We start from the raw sequence: 24,921 nt of genomic DNA, 5'->3' as shown, positions 1-24,921 counted from the left end.
GACTCTTGGACGCATGCATTGTGTGTATGCCATGTGTGCAAGCTGACTTCCAGCCAGCTTTCATATCGGTCTGTACCAGTTCTACATTAGTTTCATTTTGACTTTATTGAAGTTATTCAAATACATTAGTTGTCAATTAACTGACCTTTCATACATTTAATCAAAACCATAATGCAACTTGATCTGGATCTAATCCTAGTGTTACAAGGTGCTAATTTGGAGTTATATTTTTGTACAGTGTAAGCCTGTGATATATAACTGAACACAACTTAGAATATTGCAATCCATTGTTTCCCCTGCTACCATGTATGAACGTGGTTAAGCAATAACGTAAGAGGAAAATCAATTCATTTGAGATGGGGTGCTGGAGAAGAGTGCTGAAGATTCTGCAGACATCCAAAAAGGCAAAGAAATAGGCCCTAGATAAGATCAAGCCAGAAATCTCCCTTGAAGCCAAGATGACAAAACTGATGCTTTCAAACTTCAGACAAATCATGAGAAAGCATGATTCATTGGGAAAAAAACCAATAATGCTTAGAAAGGTGGAGGGAAGCAGAAAGAGATGAAGGCCCCATGCTGGATAGATAGACTCTATTAGGGAGTTCACGGATATGGGTTTTTAGGAACTAAGCTGAGCAATGCAGGACAGGGGGTCTTGCAGATGTCTCATCCATCGGGCCACCATGGGTTGAGACCAACTCAAGGGCATTTAACAACAACAAAATAAGCCTGTGAAGTTTGCATAGCATATAAATTATAAAGTAGAAATGTTTGTAAATACAATCTGACCCCCGAATTTACAGAGTTATAATAGAGCTCCACTAGATCCCTAGAGAGACTATCTTTCTAAACAGCTGGAGGCGATTCTGCACAAATTTATGGTCAAATTTCCAGCAGAAATATAGTATTTGCCATCATCTACAGTATCCACAGTCTGCAGTAAGTCTGGGTTATTCCCCCACAGATATGGGGATCAGACTGTACTAAGGGCACATGTACTGATCAATTCAGGTAGCAAACTAACCTAACTGTAAACAGAATGATAAATCTGAGATACAACATTAACAAATGATTGACTTATAATGAACTGCATTAGTATGAAAGGGTTACTAGTATTACATAACTGATGCAATCTGATGGAAGACAGTTAAGGACTAATGGTCATCAAGATCTTTAATCTGTTTGGAGGAGAATTTTTTTTTTTTACATGAGCATAGACCATCTGAACTGATTGGAGGCTGAGAAGAATATAAATTGGTTCAAGACAGACAGAAGCCACACTGACCTGCATGTCAGTCTCCCTCATACCAAAACAGCTATTCCTAAACAGATTTGCTGTTCCTAATTTTAAAAGACACATGCCATATTGGTATAAGATAACTTTTGCTTTTGAACAGACTGTATTTCTTATCTATTTCATAGAAAAATGCCTGAGATCATATATACATAGCATATGTGTATAGCAATGATTGTGTGCTTATCTACAGAAGTCACATTTAAGTTCCTCTATGTGTTAAACATAAGGGAGGGGCAGACCATCCAAAAAGGACGGTCTCCCGGTGCCCAGATTTTGTCCACAGGGAAGCTGCAGCCTCCAGACCACGGGACTTCCCTGCGGACCCAAAAGAACCCGCAAAAAGCAGGTTCTTCTTCCGGCGCCATTATGACGCCACAGTGCTCCAATGGCGCACTCATGATGTCACAATGGCACCGTGATGTGCAGGTGCTAGGCGTCCATCATGTAATGATGGTGGCGCCCTGTACAGGGCACCGCCATTTTGACACCCTCGTCACGTGCAAGGGGCATGTAGAAGCGCTGCCCCTCGCACGTGATGAGGGCGCCCTATTGCGCCTGTCTGGAGTAGGCCATAGCGATGCTTGCTAGAGACAATCAAATGATATAAAGGTTCAGTCCAGCTGAAAATATAATATGTTGCCAGCAATGTATTGTAATGAATGTAATGTTTAGATACTGAATGTTTTTACATGAGAGTCTAAAAGACTAACAAACAGCATTCTCATCCTCCCATATTTATATCATGAGATTCCAATACTTAAGAGTGTTTAAGTGGAGTCTTGATGCTAACTCTGACTGTTTGGATTTTACTGTGATTCACAAGTTGGGAGCCCAGGTGATCACACAGTGATCAAAGGGACCTCCAAACATATAGGGACTAGTTGACAAATGACAAAGAATCCTCAATCCCTCAGTATAAAGAGATAAGAGTGAGGAATCATAACTGCTTCACTAGGAATCTGATTCCTGCCTTTGCCAGGTAAGTAAGATCAGCTGGGCACATATCTGCCATTTTGAGTCACTGGTTTCAGATACCCTTAATCAGAAAGTACACTCTTCTGGACTCACTTTGTGTGCAGCTATAAACCACCTTGGCCTTACTTTGATGTACCCTTGACCTGAACAATCTGGATATTTATGCCGCTAGCATTTTAGGTCAGTGGGTTAGTTACACTATCAAACTTTGCTATGAAGGCAATGTAATTTGTGAAAGAAATAGTGTTTCAGAAATGAAATATCTAGATTTTTCTGTAATGATACTCAGCTTTCATGCAACAACAGAATTAATCCAGTCAACAAAAAAGGGAGTAAAGAGGCCTATAAATTCCTGTGTTTTACCAAATGGGGAAAAATCATGAGCATTTTATGAACACACTTTCAACAGGGGAAAAACTAATACATATAAAATATTGTTGTAATTGCTTGCTAAATGAAAAACAACTGGTTTAAAGTAGGATTATAACTCTATAAAGCATTTATGTTATGAAATAAAGAACTGCTTCTGCTCTTACTGATGCTATCTCAAACTAGGGAAAGAAGAGAATAGGCATGTTGTGGAGAGGCAGCAGAGAAAAACTAGGATGTCCCCTTCCGGACTGGATATTAATATGAACAGAGAAAAAATGTCCTCTGTTCATGCAGTTGATAAGTTTCTGAAGCTCATATTGAAACGCAACCTCAGAGTGGTAGTGGCATGTCCACTGTGGGTCAATTGACATAAAGTTGACTTGATATACTGAGGTTGTTGTTCCATCCATGGCTGCTCACATGGCATTCTGAGAAATATAATAAATCTTCTGTCAACCTAATTCAGTTATTCTTGTCTTACATGTCTGCTTAATAAACCAGAAATCACATTTCCCAGAAGATACGTGTTCTTATAACTTACAAATACAGTTAAAACTATGAGAGTGGAGGCTTATGACATTCCTAGAGCAGCATGGAAATAATGGCAGGTGTATGTGAACAAGTCAAACAGCCTTTATGTCTGCAATGTTATAGATTATTTGTATAAGAAATGGTTACACATAGAAATTCTGCATGGGATAAGTTACTCCTGAAACAAACTAACTCCCTGAAGAGAAGAGATTTTAGGTAGCTTGCAAGGTGCCAGCCTGTTAAGACATATTTATAGACAACCTTCACAACAATTTATATATTCCTACTGAAATCAATTGAGAAACACCACTGACATTTCCCAGTACCAATCCATTTTCATTTTTTTATTCTAAATATAGTGTTTTTAAGCACTTGAAGCATATGTTTTGCAGTGTCCACTACTATCACTCACTAATCATATCCCAAATAACCCCAGACATGTGAAAACAAAGACAGAAGAGAGCAATCTTTTTAGAATTTCATACTACCTTTTTCTCCTCCCTCACAACCTCACACACCACACTATCTAAACCTGGTGTGGACAACAACAGCATTCTAGATATTTTGGACCACAAAAATAGTTAGAGATTATGGAAGGCATAGTCCAACAATATCTAGAGGGCCAAAGTTAGCCATCCTGACTATTCCTACACATGAGAGTACAGGCCTTGAGCACACACCAAGTGTACTTTCCTATTCACTGAATAACCACAGTCTGAAAATTGAGGGCTGTGGTTTCAGAAGTAGAGAATACATTTCACTTAGACAAACATGAACCTCTCACTTCCTCTATATACCTTCATCATTTGCTGACTAACTCAGTGAGGTATTAAAATGCACTTTGAGGACATTTCTAAATGTGAGGCATACACTCGTTGTTCAAACTCGCCTCCAGGATTGGGCGTTGGTGGGGGGGGGGGGAGTCCATATGTAGCTATAAAATAAAGACTTAAATGTTGTGGGAGGGATCTCTTTTTGGTATAAATGGTCAAAGGAAAACAGTGAGAAATTGTTTTTAAAACCTCCCACCACACTATGGTTCCCATCAAATCCCATTTTCCCCTTATGGATCCCATTAGCATTCATATTTAATGCAGGTAATCCTAAATATGGCTCTTCCACTATATTCCATCTGGTTTAATGGTGCAGATTTTAAATATATATGTCTCAAGTGATCATCCCAAGCCTCTTCCATTTTAAAACTGTTCAGATAAAGAACAGACTAGCAGAAAAGCAAAAGTTGCAGTAACTCTTCAGTAGTTTCAATGAGCATGAGTGCCTCAAATGTTTACCATCTAGTTTCCATGATACTGTTCCCTGAAGGAATTGAGGACTGCTATAATAACCTAGGGTTTAGCCTATTTAGCTGGAAAAGATAGCAACCATGTTGAATGCCTATATTTATTCCTAAGAGGAAGATAGTATATTGCTGGAAATATTAGCTAGATGGTGTGTTTTAAAAATGCCAACTATTGCAAAAACCCAAACCAACAAGTGGTAAAAAAAAATGATAAAGGAAAAAAATCATGTGTAAATAAAACAAACCCTACAACACTAATCAGCATGCTCAAGAAAAATCATATCCAGCTAGGTACTTACAAGTAATAGGAGTACGAATATGCATTTCTTCTAAATATGCAGTCAGATGAAGAAAATGTCCAAAAGTGGGGAAGAAGGAAAAAAGCATGATTAGACTTTATATCAATTATTTTATACTAGAAATGTATACAGAACTGCACTGGTTCCTTTACTAATCAATTTGCTTTTATTTCCTATACATTTCTGAGCACTGCTGTAAGCTTTAACAGCGTATCTCTTAGAGTAAGAATTCCTGATTTCCACAATAATATCTGTCACTATCATATTGCATAGTCCTGGCAAGTCACTTGACTCTGTTTTAATTCCTCAGGAAATCATACCTACCCATTGTTGAAAAGCAATTTAATCTATTAATGTAGGAGCAGGGATTAACTTTCATGTCCAGGCTGAGAAAAGAGATTCCTGACACTTAGAGTGAATTTATTTTTGTGCAATTTTCTTCTAGAATTCACATATCTCAGTGTGTTTTCTGCACAGAGATATACATGTGTGGTTTTTTTTTTTCCTGGCAAAAATATTTTGTAAATAATTTTTTTTGGTATAGGAAACAAAGTAATTTGTACACAGAAGATTGTTTCCCACAAAAATTGATTTTTGTGCATGACATCCATATGCACTTGAGTGCATAGTCATTCCCCAGAACACTTTGAGATATGTGAATACTGGGAGAATACTGAAGGGAGATAATAGTTTTGCCTTGTGACAAGAAAAAAACTATGGAAATTGCATTTTCTTGTATATGAGGAAAATTATTTGATCTTGTATGTGAAGATTTACATTCCTATGTAACACACACACACACACACACACCTATTTTAAAAAGTAGAATACAGTCTGCCTTTGGCATGCACATCCATGCCGTATGCAGCTGCAATCTTACATGGACAGTGAGCCGCAAGGGACAGAGTGGCAGGAGCAGGATCAGGAGCGTGCCACCATTCAAATAAATGGGACTCCAGCATACGCAAAATTAGCCTTATGTGGGGGCTCCTGAATGGATCCCCTGCATATGTCAAGGACAGACTGTATTATCCTGGTATTAAATTAAAGTTCATGAGCCAACTTTGAAAGGCTTCGAATGAGGGATTCTGAAAGGGCCAATTAAGCAGAACATGAAAGTAATTCATTACAAATAATACATTTCCTGGCATTTTTAGATGGATTTTTTTTAAAGTAACTTATATCACATCATATTTTATTTATATTATTTGGCAGAGCATACCAAAGCCATTTATAAATACATATAAATATACATATAACATTATGTTTGGAAATACATATAAAATACATTTAAATAAAGACAAAAATGCCCTGAAATACATTCTAAAGAACTTAAAGAGAAAAAAATGGCCAGTCTCCCTCACAATTGACTTCAATATCATCTAGGAATTTTAAAAGAAGAGGAAAGGAAAGGAAAGGAAAGGAAAGGAAGAAAAGTGATATGTAATGGAATTAGTAATGGAATCAAGTAACATTTTTAAAAACTCATTCGTAGCAACAAGCTACTTACTGTCTGTAGAGTAAGCTACAACTTTCCAAGCTTACTTACAAAGATTTGCAAAACCTCTCCTTGCTTGCACCTTTTTATTACCTGTTTGTAGTCCTGTCAGCAGCACAGTGTGTTTTCCACAGTGCTGTGAAGCACAATTTCCCCATCTATTAACCCTGAGATTTCAAAGTAAGGCAAGAAAGCACTGCCCTTAATCCATTTTTTCCCCTTGAAATGTTATTAAATAGTCAAATCTTACTGCAATGTATGCAGTTCTTTATTATATCTGAAGCCAAATCCATGTGAGGGCATTGTTTGCTCTTGCTGTGAGATCTTGTGACTAAAAAACAAAAACCAAAAACAAAACAAGGAATAATAGTGTCTCAAAGCAGCAAGGAAAACAAATGGTGTGAGCACCTTGCTTCTGTTTTCAGGGCTATCTCAAAAATCAGCAAGAGAGAAAGTAGCATGCCAACAGCGGGGTCAATGATGTGGGTGAGTGAGTGGATGGGGGCATTTTGCCTCAATCCTCCTAATAAAGATGGATAGTTCATTTCTTTTCTTACATTTTCCAGTACAGTAGTAGAATTGCTTCTGAATATAAAAATGTAATAAAGTATGCACATGTCATAACTCAAATGTTCAAAACATACAAGCTATTCCTATGAATATATTGGTTTATTTGGTGGAAAGAGTATCAAATTCTAATAATGCCAAAACCACAGAGAGTAACTATAGATATTTGTACTGTAAGGAAATTTTTGCATGAAAATCACCTGTTCAAAAGAAACAGAATTAACCCTGTAGGTAGATTTCCATGCATCATGATTACACATGCATATACAACTAGTACAATTGCACATGGTGTTCCACTGGTACACTGACTATTTTGAGCATAGAATTATAATCAAATATTAGTACTGTATATAATTCTCCCAAAGCATGAAAGAGGATAGGGCTGCATGTACATAGCCTGGTTAATAAATTGGGGGAAATGATTTCTTCGTTCTTCCCTCTCTGACAAACAGGTAATTGGTATGATTGTCAATTGTGTAATAGTTACACATCCACAGTATCACTGTGGCTATACTGTGGGACTGAAGACAAGGAATAAGAATGTATGTCTCTGAAATATTCTTCACCATTACATTACTAAATATTTATTTTGTTAACAATCTCCTTTTCAAAATATACAGGCCTGAATTCTATTGGTAGTCTAAATTAGATTAAATCCACTGACTCAACGGTTGAATGGTAGTTAATATATTTAAATCCCTTTGAATAAATGGTCTACTGTAATAAGGACTGTCAATATGTTTTAGGCCACATTTTCCTGCCCGTTCACATATGAATCTCTTTAAAAGGGTCATACAAAATCTGATAATTGCATTCCACAATTGAAATCTTAGAGATGGCCCCAAAGTTATCCCTGAGAATTAATATCTCATGGTACAAATCGTCCTCTCTTGACATTACATACTGCCACAGGAGACAGAAAATAGTACAAACTTCAGCATAACGTTTAAGTCCTTGAAAAGGTTATTATATTTTTCTTATGTACAAAGGGAAAGAAAATGTGATGTTTGTGAATAGAGTGTCCAACAAATGATGAATTTAATGGCAATTAACATATGAAACATGTTCCCGGCAATCAACAAACTGCTTGCTCCATATTAGCTCTATATCATTAGGATTAAGTCTATATGATCTTCAATTAGGCAAGGGGAGTGAGATTTCTTCATTTCCATTCCATGATGGGTTCACTCTGCTTTGTGTCATCCTTCTCCCATATTCTGGTTTGGCTAGGAGAATTCTAAACCTAGAAGGAGGAGAAGTTGGTACAATTTCCTACAGGATTTCTTTGTATAGTGCTCCTGTCTACATAGGCAACATACATGTATGCAGTAATAGAAACTGTAAGAAGTGATCCTACTATAGTTTTTTTATTATTATTATTAGAGACAGATATGATGAAACATTATATCTCAGATTTGGAATAGAATTCAATGGTTTCTGAACTACACCCTATCAAAAGTCTTCAGTTGAGATGTTGTAGCATTGTACCCATAAATGGGACACCTCTGCCTAAAATTAATGTTAGATATTTCCTCTTTTGAGCCTTCAACATATTTTGTTACAATTAAATTTAGAACATAAGTATGCAGCATTTGCCTGATGATGGCTTTAAAAAGTTGAAAAGTGTTGAGGACTTCATAACCTACTTCTGAAGGAATGCTACTGGAGACTCACAACAATAATTTATGAAGTTTCTGCCTTCCTTTTGCAATATGTCTAACAGTTCTGTTGGAATACAGTGAAATAAAATGGCAAGTACGATATCAAAAATAACAACTGAAATAGATAAGAAACAAAATTACAAGAAAAAAATAATACAAAGTCATGGCAGTTCATTACATTTTTACTTTAAAAGGTATAGTTTAACCAAAAAGCATGAATTAGCATAATAAATCCCTGTCATTTGGATAACATACTACACAAAATCTCTAGAGCTCTTTCATTTAGATCAAACTAATAGAATATTTTACCATATGCCAAAGATATCTTATTCATTGTACTTTAGACATTCTTAGTTGTTAGAGGGGTTTGTATGACTGTCGTTTACCCCCAGCCATGGTGGATGACAATATTTTGCTGACAAATGATACAGCACCAGGAAAACATCAGACAGACTAAGAGAACATAACTCTCACACCTCATTAAGTGTGCAAACCCACACCACTCCTAAAGAACAAGGACACACAGTGGAAACTTTACAGAAACAAAAGACTTTGCATCCGATCACAGACATCCTACTGAGAGAGAGAAAAGAATATGTAGAATAGATAAATTGCACTGGTCTTTGCACAGCCTTACAGGTACCATGAGTAGTCATTTTCGTGTCAGCTGCTAACACAAGGCTACCAGAAATCTCTCCAAAATCCCAAACTATAAACAACAGTACAGATGACAAAGACAGAGAATGGAAGGAATTCCACCAAGTGAACAGAGGTAACTCTCTAAGCACAAACATCTACATCATCTCTATTTCTCCCGCAAACAAATAAGGAAATATAATGAAGGAATAATGTATTTCATATCCCAGTCAGTAGGGGTAAACCTCCACTCTATACAAACCCATTTTACTTAACAGATTAGAGCAATGTCTCTTACAATGGATATGCAAAGTAAGTATATAGTCAGGAATACTCGGACTCCCTTCGCAACATCCTCCAGTGAAATATTTACCCTATTCATGGTCAGTCAAAATGGAGATGGAGATTCAACCTCTGCAAGATCGGATTACACTCCTCCTGAAGACATAGTTTGAAGTTTGAGTATAATCTTGAAATTAGCCTTGAATCTGTAGGCCCAGATTGCTGCAATGTCCAGGAATGCTTTTGCACATAGTGTTAGTGTGGCAGTCATGGCTATTATTGGAGACACCTGGCTGTAGTGGCACATGCTTAGTTTCGTCTTGTTTGGACTGTAATCCACCTTACATGTGGTGCCTTAGAAGAATTTTTGGAAACTTCCGTTGGTACAGAAAATAGACAGATTGGGCCAGATTACAGGGACCCTAGCTACAACAGCTCCACTGGCTGCTGGGTTGTTTTTGTGCACAATCCAAAGAGCTGGTTATGGACAATTAAGCCCATACAACCTGGAAACAGGCTACCTGACAAATTGAGTCTCCCTGTATGAGCCTGCCTGAACCCTATTACTCACACAAGAGACCTTTCTCTCAGTCTTACCATCTCACAGGTATGACTGGTGAAGATGTGAGATAGTATTTCCAGTGTCTTGCCCTAGGCTCTAGAACACCTAAAGTTAGTGTGGCAATCACAGCTATTATTGGAGACAAGCAGGAAGGCTGGAATGGCCTCTCCTTATCTTCCATCTGAAGATTAAAACTTTTGTATTCTGACAAGTTTTTCTTTTCTTTTCTTTTCTTTTCTTTTCTTTTTTAGAACTGAGGTCCAAAACACATGGCAGAAATAATCCAGTTTGACAGCACTTTAACTGCCTTGGCTCAATGCTAGGGAATTCTGAGAACTGTAGTTTTCTGAGACATTTAGCCTTCTCTGTCAAATAGCTCTGGTGCCACAATAAACTACAGTTCCCAGAATTCCCTAGCACTGAGCCAGGGCAGTTAAAGCAATCTCAAACTGGATTATTTCTACAGTCTGGTTTGGACCAATGTTGATAAATAAAACCCAGATTCACATAAATGTTGTTACAGTCTTGCCCATTTTATTTCATCCTATTCCTGATGCAAGTGAATTTGGCATGTTCAATTGTTTTATTTTTTCATTCAGCTAATATGGAGAAAACATTATCCTCAAACATTTTGGATAAATTAATATCATTAAGTAATGATGGGAAAATTAAGAATGCATTGCATTTTTTGGGTATAGTCCTTTGGCTGGTCTTGGAAAGATGTATAAGTATTATACTCTGTATATTGACATATACACAACACACAGACACCACAAAACAGCAATTAATAAATAAATAACCCTAAAAACCCCACAATTAATTTCCTTAAATAATGTGTACAAAGATTAAACAGTTTCTGCTTCTGCTATCCCATCAAGCCAATCATTCTAAACTACTTTCATAAAATTTTAGGGATAAGTGGTCTGGCATTTCTCCAGTACAAGTGTATTGTACATCTTGGATTTTGTTGATCTGTGTCCAGGTCAGTGTCCCAAAACTGGTATTGTAGCAACACAAACAACAGAAACTGGTTATGAATCTGTTGACTTTGATAGGCATCACGTCATCATGCAATTTGTTGGACTAAAATAGATTGAGGCTGTGGTCTACTAAACTCAATAGGGCTTACCTCTAAGTAGGCACAAATAGGATTGTAATGTTAAGTGCTAGAGTTAGGGTGGGTAAGAGTAATGATTTACCAGTTTTTCAGCCTATCTGTTCTCCTGACCTTTCCTCAGATGTTATTAACTCACATAAACTACAGATGATAAGGGTATACATTCTATCACTCTACCTACTTTCCTTGTTCTTAATATTCAACTGCAACTATCATTTTGCACTTTCTTCCTTGACTTTCCTAATGAATTAACTAAGCTTATTTATTCATCTCATTGAATCAATTACATTTATGTTGATTTACCAGGTTCACACTGATTCTGTGTGGCTGTTCTTTTTAATTGTGTATATTCAAGTCATTTCTGATTTATGGCAACTCTAAGATAACTTATTACAAGCTTTCATTGGCAAGAATTGTTCAGAGGGGAGTTGCCTTTACCTTCCTCCGAATCTGAAAGAGTGTGACTTATCCAAGGTTACTCAGTGGGTTTCCATAGCTGAGCAGGACAATCCCTGTTGTTCAGAATCGTAGTCCAGTGCTTAAATGACTACACCATACTGGCTTTCAAGGCTATTCGAATTGTGATTAAACATTGGATTTAGGTCCTAATTTTATCCTTTCTTAAATGCATATAAATTTCAATTAAAATGAAGATGAGTACTAAATACTCTTGAGTGGATAATGCTCACCCCTTTGTTGCAGAGACAGGGAGGAGCAGGCAAAGGTTTTCCCTATTCCTTTAATGATCCCTCTTCATTTCTTATTCTTGCGTTCCAGCTCCAAAGGCAAGATTCCCATAGCTTTGTCAATATGAATATGCTTTTGAAGTAAAGCAGCACTGGAAGGGAAGTGGAATTTGGAGGAGAATTAAGAAGAGTGGAGGAAGCTCCATTCATAGTGTTGTGTGGATGAGGTAAGGAGAGGGCAGTCGTTAACTGGAATGCAGGAACTTATACACAATAATGGACACTATTTATATTAAGATGAGAATTGTTTCTTAATTTTACAAAGACTGTCACAGAAAATATCAACCTCACTCACTATTTTCAAGTGAAAAGGCTTGAGTAGAGATTCCACAGAATGAATCCATCAGTTCTCATCTCCCTTCATCTAGCAGTGAAATGGGTGTGCATAACACAGATCTTCTTGTAAATCTCTCTCTCTCTCTCTCTCTCTCTCTCACACACACACACACACACAGAGTATGCATACAGTATGTGTGTGTGTCTCTGTGTGTGAAGTCTAAGTAAGTCTGTTCAGTTGAAACATAGACTGATAAACTTCTAAAGTCTGCAGGGCTTCAATATTGTCAAACACATCTGAGGGTGCTAATATTTAACAAGGAATCCCTTGATTTCCTCAAGTAATTAAGCTTCCAAGAGGCATCTCAATCTGTGTGTTTATATTAATCATATGAAATCTTTGACTATTCAGCCATCCCTAATTTCAGTCATGTTTACTTCTGGCAATGTGTGTCTTTTCACCCTGAAACATTTTCTCCTTATAGAATCCCACACTGCCATCATTTCCCCCATTTGGTTAGCAAAATGCTACATTCAGGAAAATTAAATGAATTGTGTCTATTGCTGATCAGCTATAATGCCCTCAGCCATGAGCAGATGTCATTCTGATGTCTGAAGGTAGTGCCTCAGATTTGTCTAATTAAATTACTTCTTGTCTGCCTCATTGCCTTGAAAGACAAGAGAATCTTTTACTAGCTGTTCTGGGGGCTAAGAGATTATTCTTTCTATGGAAACCTGAATTCAAAGTGTTTAAGCAACATATGCTTCTTTTTATAAAGACATCCTTTGTAAAGATTTTTTAAAAGATTTTTTTTAATTACAGAAATTGTTCCAGTCCATCAATATCTTTGGATACCTCCTCATCCCAAAGTTCTGAATTTCAATGCAAGATAGGCTTGCTAGCCCTTCTTTTTTTTCCAACAGGACACTGTTAGTAACTATTGTCCAGTTTATGATTCATTGACTGAGATCCTGCACTGATACTGTCAGCATTGACCAGAGTTTATAGAAGATAGTCTTTTGATCTGCCAGAGAAGATGATCAGACCTGCGCTTAAGCAAGGTAAATAGCTGGTATATAGCTGCTGAAATGTTGAGGAAGCGCACACATGTTGACACAGCTATGGGAATCTTTCCTTTGGAGCTGGAAAGCAAGAATAGGCTTTCAAGGCCAGCATCCATAGTTTTTTGTGGGGGGGTTTTGGACTATGAGGCCATGTGCTAGAAGAGTTTATTCCTGATGTTTCACCAGCAGCTGTGGCTGGCATCTTCACAGAATGCTGGAATGGAGGAAAATGGGGTATATATACTGTTGGTTGAGAGGAAGCGATTAATCTGTGTATTGTTCTGTTGTTGAATGGCAGGGTGTCAGGATGTCTATTTAATTAATGATCCATTGTCTACTGGGAAACCCCCTCACCCTGTGTGGTTTTCATTTGTATTTGCTGGGTCTTGATTTTGTTGTTTTTCAGTAGCTAAACTTTGTTTACTTTAAGAGTTTCTTATTTCCTGTTGAAGTTGTCCAGGTGTTTATGGATTTCAATGGCTTCCCTAAACATTCTGAAACTACATTGATTGAATGTTGATGACTGATAATCTTGGCCATGTCTGCACTGACAGGAAAGTTCACCTTACCATCAGGGCGTCCATATCTGCAGAGAGGATGAGCTGTCCGCAAAACTGACACCCACAATGGGCCAATAGTAGCAGCACTATCAGCACACTCTCTCAGGTTAGCAGCTCACCCAGGCCAAGCTGTCTCCTGCTAATCTCTTCAGTGCATTCTATTCCTCCCAGTCCCCATTCTGTCATGCAGTCCACATGCCTAGAGGATTTCCCAGAGTTTCCAGTCTGATTCATGGCAAACAGACTCTTTTTAATTGCCCTGAAGCATGGATCAGACCTGCTTTCTGTCCATTTTAACTGTGGGTCATCTAAACAGGTCAGTGAGGGAACAGGATAGGAACTTTTAGTTTCTTACATATGGACATGGTCACAACAATGAATGACTGATTTACTCTGGCGTGGCATACTGTGCAAAATCAGATCTTTCCCATTGTTCATTGTAATGGTAAAGGGTAACAATGAATATGATTAATAATAATAATAATAATAATAATAATAATAATAATAATAATTTGTTTTATTTATATACCGCTATTCCAAAGATCATAGCAGTGAACAGCAAGTAAGCTAATTAGCAAGTAAGCTAATTTGCCCCCAACAGTCTGGGTACTCATTTTAGCGACCTCGGAAGGATGCAAGCCTGAGTCGAGCTTGGGCCCTTTTGCTGGTCTTGAACTCACAACCTTGTAGTTTTGAGTAAATGGCTGCAGTACAGGCATTTAACCACTGCACCACCAGGGCTCCTTAAGAATTAAGAATTATGGTGGAAGGCACCTAAATGCATAAGCACTGTAAACTGATGCTTCTAGGAATATGGATCTAAATATTTACATTATTGCATCTAATCCATCAATATGAACATTTAAGATCATGATTCATATTTTGATATGTCATTAAAATATTAAAATATATTATCTAGTAAAATGGAAATAATTGATATTTTTACCATTTTAATATTAATATAAATTATCAGTTTATTAATATTACTGAGTGATATATTGACTACAAGACGAAACAATCCAAAATGTTTTAGACAAAGGTATTTTTCATGTTCTTTGGAATTTTAGCCTATTTTACATAGGTTTGGATAATTCACTATAGAAATACATCAACAATCTTGCTGCCCACATCCCACAAATACGGTACTGTTCTGCATATGAATGGGAATGATTTACAACAATGGGCACAGGGAGACACTATCAGATATTTAAAACTGTGGCAACCTATTAAGTTCATTAAGGCAGAATGCAAGCCTGAATGCAATGATTGCTTGATATGAGACAAATATATTTCCTGTAGCTATAGTTTTGCTGATTTTTATTGAAATTAGTAGGGAGTAGAATAAGAAAGTTAAATGACAGAAATTCAGCCATACAGATTAGGCTTCTATTTCCTTGACCCCATTACAAAAATGGCAAAATAGGCAAAACAAAAGTTTAATTTATTTCATTCCCTTTTGACTGGAAGTATTAGACTAAAATGTATATACAATTATAAGGAAATGCATGCAGGATACTCACAGAATGTCCCAATCCAAGGATGTAGCCAACAAGGTCATTTTTCATGGCCGGCATCCATAGTTTTTGTGGGTTTTTCAAGCTATGTGGACATGTTCTAGACGAGTTTATTCCTGACATTTCACCAGCATCTGTGGCTGGCGTCTTCTCTGAAGATCTTCAGAGAAGACGCCAGCCACAGATGCTGGCAAAATGTCAGGAATAAACCCTTCTAGAACATGGTCACATCGCCTGAAAAACCCACAAAAAACTAAGGTCATTTTTGTTCCCTCAAGGAACAAAATTTGTTCCCTCTAATAAAATGTTTTCCTTTAAAAAATGGCCACAAAATTGCCAACAGTGGCCAGCCTCCAGCAGGCAACCATAACAATTTCCCCCCTTTCAGGCCAATTTAGATCCAGAAGGGATCTTCTTTTCACTGTCTTATTGATCTTTCTAAAAAAATATAACCATCTTTTTTTCAAATCAAGGTTCTCAAGGAGGAAGGTTATGACCATCTCCCACCCTTAGAACTTGCTCGTTTATGTATTAATTTTAATGTACAGTACAAAGTAATATTTGCAGTTATTTTCTAAAGAGTTCCTAATCATACTCCATACTTCTGAAAGAAATATAATCTGACGTTTAGTGCACTGGTATTTAACCTGGGCACGCTTCTAGGTGTAATATTTATATTTGCAACTTTGTGGATGCAACTCTTGAAATGAAGGAAAATGACAAGTGTGTTGAATAAAGCCTAGATTGGGCTTTCTTGAGACCTTACCTTTTATCCCAGAACCACCTTTATGTCACATAATCTACAATACAATTTAAATTTAGCAGCAATTGTTGGCAAGCAGTAGTCCATCTATGATTAAATAACCCTGTTTAGTTCAACTAAAGATGAAAAATTCAGCTACTTATATCTGCAAATGCACACAATCATTGTGATGCAGGGATTCACCAAACTATGGTTTTCCCTTAAAACTATGTTTTTAGCATGAATATTATGACACAAAATAATAATGAATCGGTTCAAAACAAATGCAAAAATGCCTCCTTAGTGCTAGATACTGCCCAGCTTAATTGAATCACTGTTTCACAGTATGAGGTAGGCATGGTGGTCATAAAATGAGTGCAAGGAAACTCAGCTAACATGCCATGCTGATTCAATGTGTGAGAACCAGTGGTTTACACAGAAAGCATATACAGATGTGAAAGAAAAAAAGAAAAGAAAAGATGAACTGCTCAGAATTTTGTTTCCAATACATGCCAACAACAGCTTTATAAAGTGGTGGTCATATGTGAACTGAAACAAATCCTCAGACAACCCTACTTCCCCAGGCAAGTTTTTAGAACTTTCTCCATCTGAATAGATGGTCCAGAGGAAATGGCTGTCAGTGAGCATGCACAGTCAAGCCACACTTAGAAGGTTAATAATCACCTTAGATCTACTGCACCGCTCCTTCAAAAAAGAATAGAAAGGGAGTTTTTGGTAGCATCCCACACATTTCACAGCTTGTAATATTTGACATCAGATGGGAAATGCCACACACTTACAAATAGGACATTTTGTTCTATTCCACATACATACATACATACATAGTTATATACATACATACACCATATTTTAATGGTCCAGTTTTAAAACAGAAGACATTCAAATTTAATAATGTTCTTTGTGTACATAAATTTATATAGTGCTGGTCATCTGAGAGAGTGGAAGTATTTGACCATTAGCTTCCTCAATGCATCCATGAGGCAGTGCTTTCAAATGTACATCTAAGTGAAATGACTTGCAAGGGTAGACAAAGTTGCCTTATCTATATTACATAATTAGTTTAGTTTATTGTTAGAATACCACTTGTAACAGCTATGACAGCTACCAAAGAAATTTGTGAACTGTATTTTGGTGAAATGTTGGAAAATTGTGGCACAAATTTCTGCACACTTGGGAAAATATTACAGAACTTCAACTCCAATTTTTTCTGGGAAGGGAGAACTATGTGAACAGTATAAACCTGAAATATGGATATGCCCAGTGACAGAACTGGGTCTAAAATTCAGGATTTCCAGTTGTTTTGAGATATGCTTACATTTTACATTACAATGGTAAATTAAGTTTCAAAGTGTTCTATACTCTTTACACATTTATCAAGTCAGATGTAAAAGTGCCAGTGGCTGCAATATATACATGTACATTGACTTAGCCACATGGAACCTAACTATAGAGACGTGGTTCCCATTAAGGGCTCAAAACACACGGACCAAAAAGTACAGGTTCCAACCACTTTGGGGACTGGCTGGAAGTTGCTCTGTCGCTGTCTAAGGCAGCCAGAAACAGGCCAGAAAAAGAGCAACAAAAAGCTGCTCCTTGCCAGAGGCCAGCTTTGCGGCCATGGCATCCAGTCATCATGGTTCTGGGATGATTGGGGGCTGACCAGTCAAATTTGCCAGTCTGCTTCACCCCAAAGTTAGTTTATGAAGGGAGACATTTATTTAAAGCTCCATTAAAAAAAAAAAAACTATCCTAAACCAACTCAGCCTCCATTCCCCAAATGAGCATAAAATACTTAAGTACTAAAGTACAAAGTACTGACTTTGAAAACAAAAGACAAATGTAATAGGCATTCTCATCAAAGCAAATTAGCAATCTTAAAGACTTACCTCCTCTTGATTGTAAGCATTGCCCCCAAAAGGATAATTACAAACATCAGAAGACCAGCTATGACTCCTGCCATCTTCACTGTATTGTCGACTTGCTTTTCTGGCTCTACTGCATTGGAGTTCTGTGTAGAAGCTCCTTAAGAAGTTACAGAAAAGAGGGAAAAAATAATGAACAGGGATTGCTGGAATATCCCAGGAAAATCAGACTGTGACAATCAGATTCTGACAAAACATTCACGAGAATGTTTCAAAAGAACAATCTGCATCTCAGAATGACAGAAACAAAGGTGTAAACCAGTCCCCAAGTATAATGTGACAAGAAGGATTTTTTCTTCTTCTTATGACACTTTCAGCTACAAACAAACATCAAGTACACTGAGCCTTGGTAGTGGTGGCTTCCATATCAGTGGAGTGGTAAATATGATCAAGACTTTGGTCCTAAAATAGGTTCAGTATCTTTAAAGTTTCTACTAAAACCCAGAACAGATTCACAACTTCACTGACAGGAAGCTACCAGCCACAACTACAAATGCTTGCAAATGTTGCAACACTGCTTAAGTGATAATCTGTAACCAGTGAGTTGAAGAACCTGGAAAGTAACACCAAGAGCCGTAAAGCCATCAGATGCCAAGCCATTTTAAAATGTTATATTTTGTTTGTTTGATGGTTTTAGGCCTATTAGTATTAAATATTCTAGGCTCTGAGAATTATTGGTTGTAGTCCCTTTATTGGGAGAAATGTGAGATAAATGTAAATATGAAGAAGAAGAAGAAGAAGAAGAAGAAGAAGAAGAAGAAGTTGTTTTTAACCACCACACTACATATCACATTAAAAAATTTCAAACCTCTGACAATTAAAAATGTGGATACTGGGCTTGTGCAACCTGACCCCACAAATGAAATGGGTAGACATTTTTTTTCAACTTCATGTATGCACTTAAAATAGTGTGGTGGTGAGATTTGCCTCTGCCAATTTCTATACAACTATTGATTAGGTGAAAAGGTATCCTCACACCATAAATCAAAGGCTTAACTAACTGTTCTGTCTTCCCATCAATATTCCCAACCATAGCAGAATACCAACTTAACTGCCAAGTACTGATGGAGATAGTAAGTGAAAATATATCAACCTAGCTCTGCACACCTTCTAAAACATCAATAGCTTCCTGAACTTTTCATCCCCCTGTTTCCAGGCACTAGATCTTTCAACTAATCTGCTAGATCTCAGAGGCAAAAGCAAGGAGTAGAGATGATCCCCATTCTGCCTACCCTGCTGGAAATGTAAACAACTATTGTAATTCTACTCAGCTTTTGAAATATCCAGTATAGCTCCAACATAGTTGCTACTCCAATTGGATACTGGGGACCTGCCGAGTAAAATGTATTACATGATCTGCTGCAACAATCTACTAATAACTGTTTGTTGTGGTATTTGGATAATTTCCAGTAAATGATGCAACACTCAGACGAAATCAACAAAACTGGAATTGAAGACTTTGGGGCATTTTTAGAAAATCAAGTGAAGCTGACAGCCAGGTGCCAGAAAGAAGATAGACTAAGAGGCTATACAGAATACCAACACAAGCACATGAAGAGTTTTAAACTATCAGACTATCACAGCAGAGTCCTATTTGCATTAAACTACATTCTTTATTGTAAGCTACTTTAAGTCTCTGTGAAAATAAATGGCATAAATAAATAACATGATAGATTGTGTCTGTGTAATAGTTTTAGCTACATAAAGCTGAAGAAAGATGAACTGCTCACTCAGTTTCAAAACTATGGTTAAAAATCTGTAAATCTGATGGCTTTTCACAGCCCATGTTTCCCTGTAAGTAGCTTCTTCAAAAGAAAGACAGAAAACAGAAGCAGAACATTAAGTGGAAGTCAAAAGAGATAAAGAGACATTGGCATTACCAAAAAAAAGAGAGAATGTCCTTTGTCTAGAAGGCAATCTATTAATTCCTGTCATCTGCTTAAACTCACACTATTGTGAGCAAAAGTATCAACAAAAATTATACTAGGCTCTGAGGCAGCTCTAATATAGTGAGATTAGTATATGCCTGTTAGCAAGAGGGTAGAACCAGGAAATCTTTTTTCAAGAGAAAGGCTAGTTTAATTGATGTTAAAAATAACCAAGAACACTGTAAATGCTATGCAGCTAAGTAAACCCCTGTTTCCCTTGGTAAAACACTCTAATTATTCAGTGGAAAATGTCCCATTCCTATCCAATTTTGCTTGCTCAGCCCAAGTACCACAAAGTTTATGGATTCCATTTCTTGTTTAACAATGTCTAGTTTGCCCTGATTCATGCTTCTCACATCCCACATTCTGTTATGTGCTCTGCACATCAAATTTTCCTTTCATGTCTGAGAATATCAGCAGTTCAACATCCTTTTAGTGTGAATCCAGTGACATCATTAGACACAGTGCTACTTGTCCTCTGCTCTTCCCCAAGAGCTGGTTCAGCCCTTCTTCCAGCACTAGCTTTATTTCATTTTGTATTGTCTCATCACAGTTTTTGGGGTAAACAACATTTAGAAGTGGTTTATCAGTGCCTGCTTCTGTGCAGCACTAACTAGATAACTAGAGGCCCATTACCATTGTCTCCAGGCACATCAAGACTGATTAAGAAGACCAGAAAGTCCCAGAGTGCATTTATATTGCAGATACAATGCAGTTTGGGACAACTTTAACTGCCACAGCTCCATCCTACAGGAACCTGGGAGCTGTAGTTTTGTGAGGCACCAGCACTCTTTTGGCAAATTACAAATACCAGGATTCCATAGGTTAGAGCTACAGCACTTAAAGTGGTGTCAAACTGCATTCTTTCTACAATGTAGATGCACCCCTAGATTTTGTTCCTGTTCTTTCCAGTTTTATTTTGGAGATCCAAAAACATTTTTTCATCCCAAAGTATTTTGTATCAGCTCCCAGTATAATCAGATACTTTTTATACTAGCTTCCTAGGTTGATTTATTTTAACCCAATGTAAAATCAGAAAGAACAGGAACTTAATGAGACTTTTTCAATCAGTCTGAGCGATCCTCTACTAGTGTCGAAACAACACCATCACCAGAACTGCTGCTGCCCAGAAACTATTTGGCATCTTTTGTCTGGATTCTCAGCAAAAATGTGTCTGATTCCAGCAGCAATGCTGCCATCACCACAGCCATTTGCCTTAGAGCAGACAACAGCACCATGCAGAAAACAGCAACCAACATGATTACAGCAATGGAGCAACTTGCCTGTAAGCAAAGGCTACCAAATTTAGCACTCTTCAACAAGAATAAAAGGTGAGTTTTGCAAAAGGCATTAGCATTGTGTAAAGTTGATATAGATTAGCTTTTCTCCCTCTTGTACAACATGGTTATCCATGGAAATGGTGGAAGATTCAGGACCGAGAAAAATATTTTCTCACACAGTGAATAGTTTGCAAATTCATTATGGCAAGATGCAGTGATGTACCATTATGAATTGATGTCAAAAGCCACTAACTGTAGTATTTCTAAAATTAAAGGCAGCATGCCTCTCAATACAAACTGCTGGGGAATGCAAAATGGAGAGTCCTTCCACATTCATGGTATACTGTGTCCTTCTAATAGGCATCTCAAGGTGTAACAATCCTGGACTACATAGGCCTTTCTGCCATCAAGCATCTTTGCATGTACTTCTATTCTTCAGAAGGTAACCAGCATGACTAGACATTTTTGGACAGATTCTTGACCTGTTAGGCATGCAATGCCTAAACAGCTTTTGTTTTCTGCTTAACTTTATTTGCTTCATTACAAAAATTATAGCATCCTGTAATCTTTTGATGCACCTTCAGGACAAACATTTTAGAATATTTTTACAACTAATTTCATTATATCATTTTTGCTAATACTTCCTGTTTTTGCAAAAGCAGAACAGCCTTTACATATCTGCATTTGATCCATGGAAGTCAGCTATATTTTACAGTTTTTAATTTTGAAGTAAATTATGAAAGCTGTTTCATACAGTTACTTCTTAAGATGCTTTCAAGACTCAGTCTTCATCTTATTTCATCATATACTCAAATAACATGTAATGTTCAATTTAAAAAAAAATTTTTTTTTGCTGTTCTTGAAGTGTTCTTTTCATAATAGCCAATTTAAAAGCAGTAGGAAATGAAACAGAAGTTATTACAGGCAAGTTGTTTTAAAATAGGTAGAATAGATGGAGCAAAAGAATAAAAAGGAAAAAGAAATAGGAATACTGTAGTAAAATATGTGTTAACTTCAGAAGAAAAAAGGAAAAACTGGAAACAATGAACACCGAGGCAACTGCAAAACAGGATCAAGGAATGAAAGGGAGGGGGGTATAGAAGCAAGAAAAGAAGCATAAATAGATGCCATTTTATCAAGGAAGAAAAAAAATAAAAATCCAAAAGTCAAAGAGAAAAGGAAGGGCATGAAGAGGGCAAACATAAAGAAAAGATATCACAGTAAGGGGGGGGGGGTGAAAGATGACAAGATAGGGAAGTGGATAAATGAAGAGCAGGAAAAAGATTTGTTTAATAGAGGACAAAGCATTTAAATACAATTGTGACATAAACTGATACAAAATGAAGTCAGGGACAGAAAGAAACAAAAATATGGATAACAGTGTGAAAATCAGAGTCAAAACCCTGTAGAAGATTAGTGGTAAATGCAAATAGGGGAATAAAATGGTCAAATGAAGATTGACCAGAATCCAATGGTGCAATTCTGCTGTACAGACCTTGATGTCTACTGGGATCCCCTGTGGATACCAATATCCATGGATAGTCAATTCCCATTAAATACAATGGATAGTAAAATGGTGACCCTTATTTTAAAAATGGCAAAATCAAGGTTTGCTTTTTGGAATATATATATATATATATATAAATCAAACCATGGATGCTTGAATCTATGAATACAGAGAGCCAACTGTACCTTTTTTCTTTTTGCTAGAACTCTAAAAATCTGCTTTGGAGGGCTAGAAAACTATGTGGAGCAGGTTTTTGATAGCTACAGAATGTTGCAGAAGAAATAAACAAAGACCATTCAACAGTTTGCTGTGAATAATTTGTGAGTCACTTTGCAGACAAAATCTCTCAGATCCACTCTGACTTGGATGCTGTAGTTGGCACAGATCCAATGGATGTAATCTTGGCACCTGCTTGTCCTGCACTGTTGGATAAGTTTCAGTTTGTGCAGCATGAGGATGTGGACAGGATCCTTGGAGAAGTGAGGGCCACCACATACATACCTTGCCATTCCTTGCTTCTGAAAGCAACCAGAGGGGAACTGGCTGAGTGGTTAAGGGGAGTGACAAATGACTCACTGCAGCAAGGCAGATTCCTATCCTGTCTAAAAGAGGCTGTGGTGAGGCCTTTACTGAAAAAGACCATCCTGGATCCCACTGTTTCAGGGGTTCCTGGATGAAACGGGTTATCTAGATCCATTTCAATCTGACTTCAGACCTGGCTATTGGACAAAGACAGCTTTGCTCACCTGGTGGGTGACCTCCACAGGGAACTGGATAGGGGAATGGGTCCCTGTTGGTCCTGCTGGATCTCTCAGTGGCTTTCGATACCATTGACCATGGTATCCTTCTGCGCCGCCTTTCTGGGATGGGACTTGGGGGCACTTTTATCCAGTGGTTCCAGTCCTTCTTGGAGGGGGAGACCCAGAAGGTGGTGTTGGGGAACTCCTGTTTGACTCCTTGGCCTTTGACCCATGAGGTACCTCAGGGTTCTGTTCTGTCCCCCATGTTATTCAACATCTACATGAAACCACTGGGAGAGGTCATCCAGAGTTTGGGAGCGCGGTGTCACCAATATGCTGATGACACCCAACTCTGTCTCTCCTTTCCATCTGACTCCAAGGAAGCTGTCTCTGTAGTGAACCTGTGTCTCCTGTCAGTAATGGACTGGATGAGAGCGAACAAATTGAAGCTTAACCTAGACAAGACAGAGGTGTTCCTGGTCTGTCGTAAGACAGATCAAGGAATGGGGATTCAGCTTGTGCTGGATGGGATTACATTCCCTCTGAAATCTCAGGTTTGCAGCTTGGGTGTGTTTTTGGACTGTATTCTGAGCCTGGATGCCAAGGTCTCAGCAGTGGCCAGGAGTGCATTTGCACAGCTAAAACTTGTGCACCAGCTGCACCCATTCCTTGAGATGTCACATCAGGGTAAGGTGACACATGCCTTGATTACATCCCATTTGGACTACCAGAACACACACTATGTGGGGCTGCCTTTGGAAACTGTCCGGAAACTTCAATGAGTTCAAAACACCACAGCCAGAATGCTGATTGAGGCCAGTTACAGGGAGCATATAACTCCTTAGTTAGATCAGCTTTACTGGCTACCTATTCATTTCAGGCACAATTCAAACTGACCAGTACTTTGAATTGTGCCCGGAAATGAACAGGTAGCCAGTGAAGCTATATAACCTATAAAGCCCTATATTGCTTGGGTCCAGACTATTTGAGAGACCATGTCTTCCTATATGAACCTGCAAGAGCCTTAAGATCTCTCTCTCAGTCTCACCAAGAGATCACAGGCTTGCCTGGTGAGGACATGAGAGAGATCCTTCTTGGTAGCTGCTTCCACCCTGTGGAACTCCCTTCCATGGGAGGCTAGACCAGACCCCTCCCCTGCTGGCCTTTTGCCTGAAAGCAAATGTTATTCAAGCAAGCTTTTTAAGATCATGCCAGCCTGGACTTATTTGGGAGCAGGGTTGTTTTAGAATACATTGTTAACTTTTATATATTTTATGTCATTTTATATTGGATACAGATATTTTTTGTTTTGAATTTTATGAGATTTTAAATGTTTTATCTCTGAGCTGCCTTGGGTCCCTCTGGGGAGAAAGGAAGTGAATGAAATAAATAAAAAATAAATAAATTGCAAAAGGGAATGAAAATCTGAATTCTACTAACATTGGCCTGTTACAGACAGCCAAAATAAAGCTGCTTCGAGTCACAGTGGAGGTATGGTGTTTCAATGATGCATGCGTCCTAAG

General features: G+C 37.7%; 1 protein-coding gene across 1 annotated transcript in view; it reads right to left on the bottom strand.

The window, feature by feature from the left end:
• The window catches only part of PTPRT (protein tyrosine phosphatase receptor type T), a 771,767-nt gene that overhangs the window by 132,007 nt on the left and 614,839 nt on the right, over positions 1-24,921 (bottom strand). The window contains exons 15-16 of the mRNA XM_042464568.1: positions 17,908-18,043; positions 4,775-4,804 (exon numbers count right to left, since the gene is read on the bottom strand). Coding sequence (XP_042320502.1) covers positions 4,775-4,804; positions 17,908-18,043 — 166 coding nt within the window. The remainder of the gene's footprint in view (positions 1-4,774; positions 4,805-17,907; positions 18,044-24,921) is intronic.

Source organism: Sceloporus undulatus, chromosome 4 (assembly GCF_019175285.1).
Source record: "Sceloporus undulatus isolate JIND9_A2432 ecotype Alabama chromosome 4, SceUnd_v1.1, whole genome shotgun sequence".
Classification (NCBI taxonomy): domain Eukaryota; kingdom Metazoa; phylum Chordata; class Lepidosauria; order Squamata; family Phrynosomatidae; genus Sceloporus; species Sceloporus undulatus.
The sequence above is the reverse complement of the archived record's forward strand: the minus strand, read 5'-3'. Positions and strand labels throughout refer to the sequence as shown.